This window comes from Onychostoma macrolepis, chromosome 19, assembly GCF_012432095.1.
Source record: "Onychostoma macrolepis isolate SWU-2019 chromosome 19, ASM1243209v1, whole genome shotgun sequence".
Classification (NCBI taxonomy): domain Eukaryota; kingdom Metazoa; phylum Chordata; class Actinopteri; order Cypriniformes; family Cyprinidae; genus Onychostoma; species Onychostoma macrolepis.
In genome coordinates this window covers 19,557,868-19,574,909 of record NC_081173.1, presented here as the reverse complement: position 1 = coordinate 19,574,909, position 17,042 = coordinate 19,557,868, and the positions used below count along the sequence as shown (strand labels likewise).

The 17,042-nt window shown below is 37.6% G+C and overlaps 1 protein-coding gene across 5 annotated transcripts in view; it reads right to left on the bottom strand.

Moving 5' to 3' along the window:
• The window catches only part of LOC131525577 (ephrin type-A receptor 7-like), a 138,544-nt gene extending 124,020 nt beyond the window's left edge, over positions 1–14,524 (bottom strand). For 4 of the 5 annotated variants that reach the window (XR_009267258.1, XM_058753387.1, XM_058753388.1 and 1 more), the window contains exon 1: positions 14,309–14,524. Coding sequence is in view for 3 of the 5 variants with exons in the window: in XM_058753387.1 (XP_058609370.1) it covers positions 14,309–14,387 (79 nt within the window). In the remaining 2 variants the exon portion in view is untranslated. Of the gene's footprint in view, positions 1–7,209; positions 7,271–14,308 lie in introns of those variants that run through there. The other variant, XM_058753389.1, reaches the window with a different exon arrangement.
• Positions 14,525–17,042: the final 2,518 nt, after the last annotated feature.

Genomic DNA, 17,042 nt, shown 5'->3' with positions numbered 1-17,042 from the left:
AATCAAATCAAATGAACCATTTAACCAAAGCTTGCTCTCAAAATGCCTGTTTGATTTTTTAGCCTATATCAGGTCAAAGTTCATTGACTTTCCCAGATGTGTTGCATTGACCTTTGCCTTTAGCAAGGAAAAGGTCATCTCTGGAAGACCTTGCATCAATTTCAAGCTCATTGAAGCAAGTGCTTCCAATCAAAACCACCTGAGGCACATATGGAATGTACAAACGTGGGCAGAAGTCCATTGTGGTTCATCACTAGATCAAATAAGAGCTTTTTGACCAATAATGTTCCATAAATGGTTTAAACCAATGAATGCATTTTCCTGTGGCAAGGAAATGATCTGCCAAACTTGTTTACCTTGAAGAAAACATTAATCAATGATGGCATAGGAAATATGATCTAAGATACCCTTTCAATGCTCAACGCTGTTAAAAGACTATGCTTTTGATGAGTAATTTAGCCAAGGAGAGAGTCATATGGGATTTCCATCTTCATATTTAGTGTGGAGGAATGGAAAGATTGCACACATTTAAATTTCAGGTTGTAAGGAAAGAGGAAGGCGAAACCATTTAGGAGGCTGAAATTAAAAATGTGACAGGCATCACATAATGTGAAAAGGAAAAGGTCCTAACCCTGGTTCCTGTGGCACCCCAATATCTACCAGCCCACACATCCTCTGAAGAGGCCCATCCACTAATGGACAGATCTCAGGGAGTTTAATCAAAGCACAGGGAGAGGGTCTCTCTCTCTCCATTTCTCTACTGCCAATCATTTAGAAGCCCTGAAAACCAACAGCTCCTTACTACTGGTACCCTATGAACACGGAGCTGAATAAAGAGAATGAAAGTCAAAGAGAGAGGGCAGGATGACACAGAGTACAGGTGATACTGCAGACTGGAGAGAGAAAGAGAGAAATTACATAACTACATAAACTAAGCCATGCGTAAAGTGGACACTGCAACTACCTTCCCTGTTGACAGTTTTTCCTCAAAGGCTAAACACATACAGTTTTCTAGAAACTCGAAGCTACACAGCAATCTCTACAAACCACAACCATTCCAACACTTCAGTCCAAAACCTTTTCTCTACCATCAAAACTGAACTTTGGCTTAAAAATAATTGTTGGACAAATAAACAATTAGTCATCTTTTGACTTGTGAACAATTTTGCTACTCAATCTATATGATAAAGTACACCAAAACATTGACAAATAAATTAACATTGCATTGAGCTTTCAAAATGGTTTAACCTGTGCTTCATATAGACACTGTGTGCCTTCTGAGTGTAAAAAAGAAGAAGAAAAAGTGTCTTCTGAATGTTTGTCTGTTTTGAGAACTGAAATAATGGTTTGGGACTTTGGACCAACAGAATCATATTTTGTGTGTTAGCAATCAAGGAAAACATCATGTTAAATTTGTTAGCGTGAGTGGGTGAACGTGCGTGAGGCAGCATTAGAAATAAAAAAAAAAATACTGAATTCTGCTGAACTGCTGTCCAAGAGCCCTGGTTCATATCACATCGCTAATGAAATCTGTGTATGGAAAGGAAAAAGAAAGATACAGACTGCAAGTGAAAAAAAGATAGTGGGAGCCTCATCTACATTCACCCTGAATGGACAGATTGAAATTTAAGGTTCGTAGTGCCTCTATAATAAAAAATAAAAAAAAAGAAGGAAAACGGAAAAACACTAGGCAATTTTCAGAAGACACCATAAATGCAAACACGCACGTAAACACACTCACACAGTGGTGATTGAATGCAAATTAAAATGCAAATGCTCCACTGCTAGTTTTCAAGCAGCCCGGCCCGCAGATGGGAAGCATTTGAACACGACAGCTCAGACAAGTTTGGAATGTCAAAAAGTGGCGTTGCACTAAGCAGAGTCTTCACACATGCGAGTCCAGACCTAAAACAGGAGGAAGTCCACTCGGCCAAGCCTGCTACCACTCAATCGCTCCAAAAAATAAAAAGTAAATAAAAAAACAAGCTGGTGTTCTCAATTCTCCAGTCTTTCACACATAAACCAACCTGGAATAAAACTTTCTACCGAGAAGACTCCAGAAATCGCTAGAAATTGGACGGACCAACTTGTAACAGACTCTGGGGCTGGGTTAGCAATACTGATAGACTGATAGCTTGAATATACACACACACAGTCTTAGGCTTTTGGGGCAAGAAAGGAGCCAGGTAGTGTTTTAAATCGCTGCCTTTTGTGACTGCTGCAGTATTTAACAGTATTTTCAACTCTAAGCTTGCACAACCCACAGAACAGCCCTGAATTTTTCATCACATCTGCACTCTCCCGGGCAGGACCAGCTAACAGAGCAACGTGTGCATGTACGATCAGAAGACTGTGTAAATGAAGCTAAAAGCACATTTCAAGGCATATGTACATACTGTAAGCACATCACTAAGTGTGGTGTTACATAATTTCAGAAGAACATGCAAGTCATGTCTGAGCAAACGTTGCCACTAGTGTGTTGTTGAAAAGGCATCAAGCTGCTAAGGTGTTGCAGTGGTTTACAGCAGCTAAGCAGTTGATAAGGTGATCTGGGTGGTCACAAGTGTTTTGCTAAGGGGTTTGATTGGTTGCTGCTAGTAAGTTAAAATCATACCCACTAGGACTTTTCAAGCTACAAGATACGAGGCATTATATGCCAAAATGTAGCATTTAGTTAGAGGGGAAAATGTACAACCATAAAAGTGATTCTTGCTTTAACAAATTTCACTAATTATTCTCAACACATTTTCTTAGCATAGGGATTCACTGCAGGGATCTCTGAGTAATGCAACTGCATGCTGTTGTTGTAATAATATACATCTGCTATGTTTGTATTTGCTGTGTTATTTGTAAGGTGCAATGGCATTTGGGCTTTGTTTTAGTTGTATTGGAGGATTTGGTGAACTCAGCTCTGAAGTATTTGTTGAACTGATTCAAACACTAGGAATGTGATCTGACTTTGATTCAGCAGAACTATCAAATACTGAGCTACAAACCGAGATACTACTTTCTGGCAGGTTTAAAATGCCATTACAAACTGACCTAATGCAAACTATGCCCATCAATAAGTCCCACCATCTCTCTATTGAAGAATTCACTGTGCTTTTATGTGCACTGCCTTCAGGTTGACATTTGGTGACATTGATTTGCACCTTTGCTACCTGTGAGGAAGTATATACACACTAGAGTTCAACGGTTTGAGGTCAGTAAGATTTTTTTTTTAAAGAAATTAATATTTGTATTGAGCAAGGGAGCTTACAACTGATAAAAAGTGGCAGCAAAAAGTTGCACAATGGCACAAAAGATTTCTATTTCAAATAAATGCTGAATAATAAGATGAAATGTTTAATCGAGCACCAAATCAGCATATTAGAATTATTTCTGAAATATCATGTGACACTGAAGACTGGAGCATTTGTGCTTTCATTCGGTTTGTCATACTGGAATGTCAAACTTTAATAGATCTGTAGTCATATACTTTGGTTTAGCTGAGTCATACTTGAGAGAGAGACACTGAAAGAGTTCTGTGGTAATGAATGGAAAGCAACAGAAGTACTGGTGTCATCAACCATCCACACAAAGACAAGGCCATCATAACATCAGTCATTCACTGACGTCCACACAACTGTATGAGCTGCATTCTGGGTTAGAAACAGCCTTAGGAACATCGCCAAAAAAAGCAAAGGGCCAAACACACACGCATTCCCTGCCAGGTGAATCCTATTTCTTCTCATTTAGACTCTGTCTGCTAAATTGTCCTTGAGCTGACCTTCAAGGAGTGCTAAAGTAATCTACAATTACCTCAGAGACAAGGAGAAATAAAGGGTGACGCTGTCACACACACACACACACACACAAACGCAGACATTAAATTGAGTGTGTGTGTGTGTGTGAGGACATGCTCGCTGAGTGGATAGAGAGGAGGAACTGGCACTTCCTGAGAGCCTCCCCATCTGGCCCTGAGAGAGAGGACCACACCACCTCGCCAACTGACCATCTGACCACACATTACATCACCATACACTACACACACACACACTTAAAGGGATAGTTCACTGAAGAATTAAAATGTTTCATCATTTACTCATTCTGTGATTCCAAGCCCTTGTGATTTACTTTATCGTGTTCAACATAAAATAAACTATTTAGCAGGATGTCAAAGCTGCTATTTTTTTAGCAGAGAACAATGAGAATGGATGAAGACTAGGGACATTTGAAAAACAGCAGCTCTGACATTCTGCTAAATATACCAATTTATATATAAACAGTACTGCAGTTACATATTTTGTCACCAATTTGTTCAGTTAACCAAACAATCTACATTTTCAGTATTAATGTACCATTATTAATATTACTACTAAGTTCTACATTGCAATGATCAAAAGAGACAGTTAAGACATATATTTATAAAGATACATTATAATGTTACAAATGATTTTTATTTCAAATAAATGCTGCTCTTCTGACCTATATACTAATGATCAAATAATCCTAAAAGGAAATGTTTCTTGAGCACCCAATCGGCATATGAAAATAATTTCTGAATGATCATGTGACACTGAAGACTGGAGTAATGACCGCTTCAAATTCAGCTTTACCGTCACAGGAATAAATTACAATAATAAAAAAAAAAACATTAAAATAGAAAAGAGTTATTGGAATTTGTAACAATATTTCACAATATTACAGTTTTACTGGAAATAATGGAGCCTTGGTGAGCATAAGAGACTTCTTTTAAAAACAGCTAAAGTTTTACAGGCTCCAAATCTTTTAACAGTATTGGACATTTTTTTCTATGCATCTTATTTAATACTTTCCTTAATGTGCAAGAATAAAAGTAGCATGAAGGTGCAATTACAAACCGGCACATCACAGTGTTGATGATGTTAAAGTCAAACACCATTATGTTTCATATCACATGACTAGTCATTATGAGAAAATGCTGTAGAACAACAAAAAGTAAATTCATGGCATGCTATACATTTTTCCAAGTATAAATATCATAATAAAATAGAACAACAACAACAACAAAAAAACTAATCTATAATGACATTTGTCAACTATTTTCATTATCAAACTTTATCGATTAGTTGTTGCAGCCCAACAACCAAACCTCCACAGTACATCACGCAATAATAAACATTCTATCAGCAAACAGCTCAGAGCCCTGAGAAATCAGCTTCTTGAACAGAACGTAAAGCCTCCTAAACACTCTGAAAAAGCAATCACAGTGCACATCTGAGCATGCACAAGATCTTAAAAAGAGTAAAAAAGCCGATAAATCAAGCTGTTATCTCTATAGCATATCCATTCCAAGCGTGCCAGGATTTATATGCCTCTAGATGAAGCACCAGTTGTGATATTACAGAAAAGTTCCACTATAAAAAAAATAGCATCAAGAATTTTATTTTTCAAGCTGGACGATATACACAATGTTATATCTGATATATCTGAGATTCGAGGTGACCCTGGCTTGGGGTTAACCGTTTAGTGAAATGCTCACATGCACTCTTTGCCTCTGAAAGCAGACCCCCCTTAGTTGTTTTGATTGCAATCAGAGCAAACGTAGAAATACACACAGACCCAAACACTTCACACACTGATTGCAGAGCTTGCAATTCAGCCAGATAGCCACAGCTCTGGCTCATTTGCCTGCGAGATTGCTGTCAACCCTTTCAGGACAAAAACAATGACACAGGCGTAGAAGCTCCCACAATCATCTGTGAACAAAGTGTTAAAGAAAAATATCGTCATTCCATTATTCTGAGGTCCTGCTTTACCTTTCGTGATTGTTTATTTTTATTTGTTTGTTTCGTTTAATTTGGCAAACTCAAAAGAGCTACGCCGTGACTGATCAAGTAAACATTATATTACATTTGAAATGTCATCTCTTCCCCTTGCAATTTCTGTGACCTTTTTTCAGTTTTATTTTAATAATTTGAATCTTATTTTTATGTCGGCCTTTTTGACACATTTATTGGAAGATGGCAGGAAATGATGGACAGAAAAAAAGATCAGACAACGAAATAAAATCAGGTCAGAACAACATGAAACAACAAACAAGATATGCTACAATGATTAACTAGATGACTAATCGTCCAATAACCAACTAGTTGATTAGCAGTGTTGTTACTGTTAACTGTTTTCATTACTTTAAATAAAGCTGATGAATATAAATATAAGAAAAACTTTACAAATGTTAGAATGCTAGAAAAAAAAATTAAATGTTGCATTGGCAGATCTTGTATTGACAGATAACTAAAATATAAACTAAGTAAAAAAAATAAATAAATAATAATAATAATAATAAATATATATACACACACACACATAAAAATATAGTAGTTAAAGCTCTATGTAAATACATAAAAACAAACAAATAAAAATTACATTAGGACATAATTACTAAAACTAATTAAATTAAATCTAAAACAGAAAATAAGATAATAAAAGCAAATTCTGAATATTATAAATGCTATAAAATATAGAAAATACAAAAATAACTGTTGATTTTTGAGGAGTGTTTATTTTTAATAGTGTTGTTTTAATTAGCGTGCTATTACTTTTAAGACGACGCATAAAATTAAAAGCAGTTCAACTTAATTTAAAGTCCCCATGAAATCAAAATTGAAGTTTGTTGGCTTTTAGTTTGAATATGTTAGCCTTAACATTATCTATGAGCTAGTGTGCTCCAAAACAATTACAAAATTCTTATTTACAAGATACAAGCAAACAAAACTTGCAGTCTCTCACTTCCGCTGACATGGATTAACGATTTTGATGACATCACTCTGCACTTCAGCTTCTCATCAAACTTTCTGTCCAATCAAATGCTCTCTAGAATCCGAACCGTCCCGCCCCCTACACTATAAATACACGCTGAAGCTGCGGCTGAAATCGGTCACTTGTTCGCAGAATTTGTATTTTCTGTATGGTGAATGGCACGTAGTGCACTATATAGGGAATAGGGAACGATTCAGACAGTGTAAATATGCTTTACATTTGGGCGAAAGTAGTCTGGTTTCGCACCGTGTCTCGCGAACTGCCGCACCGCGCACACACAGTCTGCTCCGGGTCCAGAGACACGAGAGCATGGAGGTAATCACAATGCACGATTCGACGCAGACCACAAAATGTATCGGTCCCATTTGAATTCTACACAGAATGCTATATTTTTTAGCAATATGGATGAGATTGAGGCTGTCATACCTTGTCAAATGCAGCTTTACCGAGCTCATAAGCTCTAGCCCAAGCTGTGATATAAATAAACGCTATTGGCTGTTTAAAAGGGGGAGGGGGGCGGGGCTGCTTGATATGTCCCGCCCTGTCTTCCTGTTTCAGTTAAAATGACATCAACACATAGAATAAAGGTGCGTGTTTCAAAGCACTTCAGTGGACCTTTAAGCTCATCTCTAGACCTCTACAATAACGTCCCATGTGAGCACCGTCAAGTCTGACAAATGAGCAACACAACTCAACATCTGAGCCCATGCACTAAATTGCTATGCCACAGCTCCAACCTCTGCAGCAGCAGCTTCCATCAACTAACGCTATCAGTCCATCCCCTGGAACCCAACACCAACTGTTTTCCTACCACTGGGAGCGAGTGTAATCGTAAAAGTCAGGCTTACTAAACCTGTGGCCCTGATCTCGGCTCTGGGGAGACTGAGTAAAGCCTTCATGCCAGAGTGTACAATTTATGAATTTATTCATCAGAGGGAAACCACGCATTAAAAGGTCGGGCGATTTTCCAGGTCAGTGGTCAAAGCTGCACGGTGAGGAAGGAGAGAGAACATAGTTCCTATCTAGGCCCTGATAAAGGGGGCAGAGGGAGACAGAGAAGGTGAGCAGGAAGGCTCATATCCGGCATGTGCGAGGTTGCCGTGCTTAATGAGTTTGAAAGGTCAAATGCCTCTTCAAAAGATTAATGGGGTTTTGCACATCACCGGAGTGCTGCTTCACGGGCATCTGAGGGGGCCGAAGGGGCCAAGTCCATGTCACGCTGGCATACCAGACAGGGAGAGGCAGACATATTTCACCCATGTGGGTGACTCAGGAATGAGTAAATTGCTGTAAGTGTCTTAAGTGTCTATCAGGCATCACTCAATGTGCAGGCAGAGGATACTTAAAATCCACTTTACATATCAGGTGGTTCAAATATAAAAGCCTTTACGCTGAGCGACAGTTCAGTCTGTACAATGCTGTGAGGATGCTGAATGAAACATTAAAGTTTAAGTAGTTTCCCAGTGGGGATGCGGCACATGGCCTTTGTTATGAGCTTTGAGATGGAATTCACCACTAATGTATAGGCAGAGAGATTTTCTTGTTATTTGATATGCATTAGGTCCAATAAAGCAAAATCACATAAGCAACAATGAAACACTAACAAACATAAAACGATAAGCCAGCATCTTTTTAAAAACACTGCGTTAAAGTAATCAAGGAATATCTTATTCCAGACTGCTGATACCTGGAACAACATTTGAATATTCATGATATTAAATCAGAGATTGGACAATTTAAGGCATGCAACTGTCCACCTATGGGAATGCGCAAATTTGACCTTTCTGGATGTCTTCTTACTTTATACTTCATCGCTCTGGTTAGCTGCTTTGGTGTTACTTTTTGTCATTATAACTGGTTTGAGTTCTCTTAGATGCTCAAAACTAAATTTACATGTGAAAGGTTTTGTATGTGTGCAAAGCTCATGAATATTTAATGAGCTAAGCACTGAGGCACTCTATGATTGGTTGTCTATTGTGAAACAACTCATTGTGACATTTTAGTGTCACACTGTATCAATCCTTCAGAAACGACTGTATCAGTCCATGATTGTCTTCAGAAACATTTTTTGTTATGCTGGTTGAAAGTCTCTTCACATCCTAAAAGCAATTGTTAAGTTAAGTGGTAAATGTATTTATCTATATTTATATATTCTGTGGAAGGCGTAGGACCAATAAATGTTCGTCACCTTTCCTACCTGCCTGTCAACATATGTATTAGCATACCTCTGCACACCCGGTTTGTGCAGACAGGATACATCATCAGAGCGATCACACACGCTGTGCAGACAGAGCAAGAATGGCAGGCAAACATCAACAACCCGATCTTCCTTCCTGGTATTGTAGTACTTTTACTAACTGTACTATAAAATTTTCTCTCCGGTGAATGACGATGTAGCCAAGCGCTTATTTGCAAGCATAAAAAAAACATGTTTTTGTGTTTAAAATGTATCTAACTTTTTTATTATATTTTTATATAGCCTGTGTGTGAATTTTCTATAATGGAAATATAATTGAAATTATCTGCAAAAAAAATCATCTGTTCCATTTTAATCATTCTTACTGTCAAAATGTTTTTTTGATCAATACTTTCAAATGACACTCTAAATAAAATGGTGGCATTCCATATGCAAACTCTTCATGTCAGCTATCGGCTTTCATTAAGTCGCATTTCCACCCAGATCTACAGATGGTCAGGTGCCTGGAGAGATGATGACCCTAAATCAATACCTCTGTCCTCAGTTAACTCTGGGAAAAATTTGTCGACCTTGCGAAAAGTGTGTTCAGCTTCAAAAACTCTAAAAATGAAACTGAAGAATCTCACAGCCATGTTGCATAGCCAGAGAAAAGCAACATTTACTCTCTACTGCTCCTTTGTCTTATTAATTAAACCTTTAAAAGAGCCAGGGGTTTGGAGTCTTACATAAGCTCACATCTGCATGTTAGCGGCCCTCCGTACCTCCAAAAGCAAACCTGTCCTCTTCATCATCCCTAATGTCCATATTACAATCAAGATACTAAACCACATTAAGAACAAACAACCTATTTTCACAGAGGAAATGCTTGTCTAGAGTGCTTTAAATATAAAGATCAGCACAAGAGGTCAGGTACATTCACAGCATGTTCTTTGCCAGCTGTCTGACACATTCCAGCACTGTACATAGATAAATATTCAAACGCAAATACACAATGCAGTTGGAAGGACAATCAAGCATCCTGCTGGTTGGTTTTCCATGTTCATCCAAGACTGACGGCATAAAGTACGTTTCATTTTTCACCTTTATGAAGCTGCATGGCATTCCAAAAACATCCATATTCTCCTGGTAATAAAACCATCCATCCCCTTCACAAAACCACTTCAGACGTGACTCCACCTCCAGGGGCATTCCTGCAGATCCAGCAGAAACTTGTCCTCACAGGGAACGAAGATGAATCCCGGTGACCCTTCTCCTAAAGCTGCAAAGAACAACGTAGCATCGATCCGCATGGTTCCACTCAATACGGGACTTGGTCAATTTGTGAGGAAACAGATCAAGCTTAATTACCAGACTGCAAGGAACGATTCTCTTATGACATCCACACAGGGTATTATGGGTAATTGTGACTAAGTCCTACATCGGCTGCCCAGTCAGTCAATGACCGAAGAGGCAGTTCAATTTTCTTCCTAAGGAAAATGGTTTCAGATGGACTTCCATGACATCTTTAATAAATTCAAGCAAATTCTAAAAGAAATTTGAGTGAGTTTTAAATGTACCCAAGCAAATATTTAATGATTACAGTGCTTATTTTTCTTTAGAAGTGTAAAAACATGAAAAAAGAACGTTTAAGTTTTGAAGGCTGTTCCAAAAAGGTGAGGAACTTAACTATACTGTCTGCCCTTAGAGGTGTCGTAATATACTGCTATTGACCATAACGTAATATTTAAAAAATGAAATACTGGCAACATGTTGACTGTACACTAATGATAATACCATAAATAATCTAGTGCCAGTAACTATTTAATGAACACTCCAACATAGTAGGTGGCAGTGTTGCACCTTAAGGCTGGTTGCAACCTATCAAAAAAAGTTAAAGACAATGACACAGTAATACTGGCACATGTTGTTTTTGGACTTGACCCAAATATTTTGCTCACCTTTGGGTTCCATAAAAATGAGCTGTGAAACACCTCAGTTTGCAGGAAGTTCTTTTTGCGTGCTTTTGTAGAGTTATAATTACAACCTCAATCTTCTCCTCCCTACATTCATATTTTGAGGGTGATTCATAAGCCAAAAAAATAGAAAACACAAAATAACATTAAGGATGAAATTGACTTTATAGAATTTTTTCAAAGTTTCTGTAGATATTGTGATAATGCTGTTCTTGTGAATTCTATAGGCAACGATAATGATGTTAGGAAAATGTGATATTGTGAAAAACCCTACCTGCAATAATACTTTCTTTAGGTCAAATTTAAGGGCAGCGTTGCATGTACCCTTCACTAAGAAAGAATGTGATCTTAGAATGCATAGCGAAAAGTTCGGTGAGTATGAGCAAAGCAAAAAAACCCACTTATAATAATGAAATTCTTAATAAACAGCTTCTCAATAATTTAAAATAGACTGTTTTACTCAAAAATGTATTTTAAGCCAATATTGCGTCATTCCTCTCACAACGCCTGCACTGAAATCAATTTTTAGTTGTCTTTCATGACACTATTTCTATGACGCACAAGTCGCTGCCTATATAGAGCGCTCCAGATCAATCGTTTATGTGGTTCTGTTTCAGTTAGGATGCTGCCATAGAAGGCAGCGAGGCTGCTAAAATAGAGCTAGGATGTTGCGCAAACATTAAATTCGGAAATGGCTCACCTTTCTACCTCCATACACTGCCTACGAAAAAAGCATTTTTCTACTTTCAGACACAGCCATCTCCTGTCTCCAGCCCTCATTGTTTTACTTTCCTTCTTGCTCAGTGTGAGTCCACACATCACAACGGCCCACTAAATAAACTCCTGGATGTCACAGTTACGCCTGCCAACCTCACAAATCACTCTAACCTTGCCCGCACAGTCCGGCTGCCACCTTCAACAACAAGTACAGGCACCGCTAGCACAGACATCCGACAGTCTAACCTGTCACCATTAGCCAGGACTAAAAATCATGCTTTTAATAAATGCTTTTAGCATGAATTTCCATGCTAACTGGTCTTTGTTTGAATCGATAAATGACGATATTGCCACAATGTTAATACATTCAGGGCCCAAGTCCAGATTTTACACACTCAGAGAGCATAATACTGTTCAGGAGGAGTTTGGCAGAGTCTGTTGATGGAACCCAGCACAGAGATGACAGGCGTATAAAGCTTTCCTAGGTAAGTGCCCTCATATGGTCTGAATTGCACCCTGACAGAGTACTTAAATGGCACAGGAACAGCATGACCAACGCGGCAGATGCGACGGCACATGGCCGAAAGCGCTGCACCACCGCAACAACCGCAAACCCACTAAAAAGCAGTAAATAAGCCCACAATGAGATGCCAAGGTGTGTTAAGGCTGAAGGGTCAGGAATGAGGGGCCTCCACCTACAACCGACTATGTGAGGAAAGACACCTGCGCTTTGGGGAATGGGATAGGACATAGAAAAAAAAAAAAAAGAAAGGAGAGATGGATGGAGCAAGCGTGAGAGAATGTTTATGCAGCTTTTCCCATATGATATATAATATCATTTAAAGTAAACAAAAATGTTTTTGAAAAGACGTGCTCACCAAAGCTGCATTTTATTTAACGAAAAATAAAGTAATATTGTGAAATATTATTCCAATTAAAAAGAACAGTTTCTATTATAATACATTTTAAAATGTAATTTATTCCTGAGATGGCAAAGCTGAATTTTCAGAAGTCTCACCGTGTCCCTCAGAAATCAGTCAAATATGCTAATTTGGTGCTCAAAAAACTTCTTATTAATATCAACATTGATAATGTGCTTAATATTTGTGAATAGAATGTTCGCAATAACAGCATTTTTCGAGAATATCATTTTTTTGTAACATTATAAATGTCCGTTACTTTTAATCAATCCTTGCTGAATAGAAGTATTCATTTATTTAAAAATAAATTTTGTTGACCCTAAATAAACCATAGAAAAGATGGCATATGCTATGCTATGTCATCGTATAGGAGTTTAGAAATTACATGAGGGTAAGTAAATGACTACGACTTTCACTTTTAGGTTAGCTCTTTGTTGGTGCATATTATACAAAGAGCTCTCATCCCGTCTGAATCCCACCTGTCAGCGACCGAATACAGTGGGGCTGAATACAAAGAGAACCGACGCAGCAGGACTGGGATGTAATTGTGGACAAAGAGGTTCTCCGTACAGTGAGAACATATTCAGCTCAATCAGAAAACGTCCATATCACCGCAGCCACACAAGGCCTTTCAGAACACATCGCTTTCACAGCAATTAATCGCTGTCAAAACATTCATTAAGGCAACGATTCTAATCCAGTCGACCAGCATTCCAGCAGAGGACGGACGGGGGCTGGCAGAGTTCAGCCATGTGCACATGAGAGCATTGTGTACGAGAGTGCAAGCAGGGGAAAAAAGAGAGAGAGAGCAGCCTGGCTCAGCTGGGCTTCTTCAGCATAGCCAAAGAGCCTGAAGGGACGCAGCTATTATCTGTTCTTTCCCTCTCTGTGCCATGCCACTCATTAGGACGCTTAGTTGACCTCACCTGAGCCTAATGCGACAGCCTGGCATCAAAACTGCTGAAGCTTTCATGACTGTCAAACAATCCCACCAGGAGCAGCACAGTCAGAAAGCACATTGTGAATCCGGTATAACAGTCTGATCTATTGAAATCTGCTTTTATAGTATTAGAAGGAGATTAAAATGACATGACAATGAAAAATGAAGATATGACAAAGAGAAATGACAAGACAGAGAAAAAAAGAATAAACAGATTATGACGATACAGAAAAATGTATGTACATTTTATTTTAAAAATAAAGATCATTAAGAAAATATATGTACATACAAGATTGTCGAAGTATCTTTTTTATTTTAAACATTCATCTTGTCATTTTAATCTCCATATTACAATACTAAAAACCATTTTGTTTTGAAACAATACACAACCACAATTTATTGTGAATTGCTTGTGTTTTAGTAACTAAGCAATTCAAACACAAAAGAGGATTAATATAAAACAGATAATGAATTTAACCATATACATTCATTTTATTTATGAACATTTTCCCCTTAAACAACACATTGTTGCAGCTTGTCAAAAGCGTCCTATAGCGGATTCCTTAGGATCATTGTTTTTAAAAGCACGCCGACTGTCATTTCGATTTTAGTTTTAATCAAAGCTTCTCATAATGCAAAAGCATCACTGATTCGGTCCTCTCTGTATCTGTTTATTAACTTTACAGCGCCGGCATAAGAAAAGCTCACACCTGCAGTGAGAGTTATACTTCCACTAGACACTTCACGCCATGTACGGAAACAATTTACCTGGCGTCTTAACAACTATAAAGACACATACCTTCCTCTGCACGGGACTCCTCGTTTCTGTTGAGCAATAATATCCAAAGCACCGAAATGATCGTTTTAAACTGCTCCATATTTGAATGGCCAGGTCTGCGGGGCTCTGGTCATGTCGCAGCCGAGCACGCTTGACTCACGGTGCGGGATGAGACGGAGCCGTCCGGGCTACTGACACACACAGCGGTACTATGTGCCTTATTTGGCGCCGCCGGTGGGCGGGCACAGACAGCCTGATTGACAGTGAGAACGTCCAATGGAATATGAGTTCGCAGAGAAGGGGGATTAGCGGAGAGCCAATCAAATCACGTCTGATAAAATTCCACCGCACAGAGTTACTCCCCCTTGAATGGGAGGCGGTGGTGAAAATGATGAAATTTGGTTATCTTTAGCTCACATTATAAGCGGCTACTGATTACACGGCATTTATTTATTTTTTTATTAAATAAAAGGCAAAATAAGCTCTCAAGGTTCAAGGACAATAGCGTCTGAGAGCTGAACGGTCCACTGAGATTCCTTTCAAATTGTTTTATATCCGAATAATGTGATATCCTGGTGTCAAAAGTTCATTTTTAGTGGTGTTATAATTATAAAAATTATATATTAATTTTAAGATATCATATATTATAGGCCTAAGCAGGTGAAAAAGACGTAGTATTAAATGTATTAAAACTATACTTGAAATTCAAGTAGTATGTTTATAATACAGTTGTATTCCCAACATGCTTATTTGAAGTGCATTAAAAATATATTGAATTGCATTTGAAAATATTTCTAAAAAGTATACTAGAAGTACTTTTGTATTAAATATATGCTTAGTTATACTTCTAAGAAATATGCTAAACAGAAGCATACATTTAATGTATTTATAAAGACTATACTAGAAATACTTTGATAATAAATATATGCTTAGTTACACTTTTAAGGAATATGCTAAACACAAGCACACTATTACAATATTTCTAAAATGTATAGTAGAAATATTATGTTAATTAATAATATATTCTTAGTTACATTTTTAAGGAATATACTAAACACACGCATATATACGTTTAGTGAGGTTTTAGTGTATTTACAGAAAACATACTTATGTTACCCTTACTTAAAGCATATTTTATGTGTACTTTGTGTAAGAACATAACAAAATGATTACACTTTTAGTGGGTTTTTAATGTACTTTATATTGCAGTAGGCCTACACATAGTTATATTTTAAATATTTATGTATTTGTAACTTTAATATTTGGAAAAGTACGATATTTTGAAAAACATTTTTAACATTTACAATGTACAAACCTTTGTCAAATATTATTAACCATTGCAATATTTAAAATATGTTGTTTAATGATCTTTGAAAAACTATGATTATGAACATGCAATTACTTTGTCTTGAGCCGATCAGCCAACTGTGGTAGTGTTGGTTGATTGGTGTTTATATTTGTTCAAGCTTGACAACCTTATCGACTTTATTTTCTAATATATATTTCTCATTACAGATAAGAACAAGAATTAAATTGCAAGAAGGGTTGCTTATAAGAGTACATCTAGAATACAGTACATCTGAAACTGCTGAGGCTTTTTGACTATATTTCCGACCAGGTACATTGTTCTCAGCGTACTGTCATTCTTAAATAGATAACAAATCATAAATCATCATTTGCCTTTTTTTGTGTGTGTGTGAGAAATATTAACATTTGTTGTTTTTCAGATCAGCTGCTATGGAAGACAAACTGAAATCTGAGTGCAGAGACAAGCAAAGGAATAGTAAGTATATTTTAATGTTGTATCACCTCTGTTATAGAGATTTTTGAATCAGGCCTAATGGAGGGTGATTGGGTCAATCTTGGAAGAAAAACGTTTAACAATGTGTCCATTCCAGGTGGCTAATTTGTGCTTCCTTTCAGTCATTCATGTAAAAATCTTATATTTTTGTTTCTGTTTTGTTTTTTTCTAAAGCTGCAAGGCATTTGTGTAAAATATTGTATGCCAGGACGACTAGGCTGTGCCCAGGTCTCCGGAACCTGCGACGACGCTCAGCTCCATCGGCCCTCCGTCTACACCTTCGGATCCACCAGCTCTGTCTCCATCAGTGGGCCCCCAGATGTCGGCAGCCACACCATTTACATCTTGTCTCCTCCTTCCCTCGACTCTGCCGTGTTGTCAGCACTGGGATGCTCTGGGTCTATACCATGTGCCAAACACCATCTAAGCCGCCAGGGCATCATCGTCATCCTCCCATCACCATCCCTTCACCACATCCTGCCATCATCCCCACACTTTTGCCTCTCACCATCCCTACGGCATCTCCTCGTCCACCTCCAAAAAACCCCTCCATCCCTCCCTATTCTGTTGCTTGAACTTTATCATCTTCACCTTCAGTCTTTGCACACACATCTATTCATTTCTGCACTTTGTTTTTCAGGAAATTTTTATGTATTTTTTTTCTTCAGAAAATTGCATTGTAATTTTTATTTATTCATTGATGTAAAATTCTTTACTTTTCAGTAATACAGGTATAACTGAAATGTTCTACAAATGGATAAGATAGCTCTTCCACAGCATTTCAGTCTTTTTTTCATTTATTATAATGTTTTTTGTATAATGTTTTCAAATGTACTTATGTTTGTAGTAATACAAATATACTATAAACATACTTGTATTTGAAGTGCATTTTTAATACATTTAATTGTATGTTTTTTGTCTTTCACCAAAGTGCTGCTGTACTTTTTAAATGTA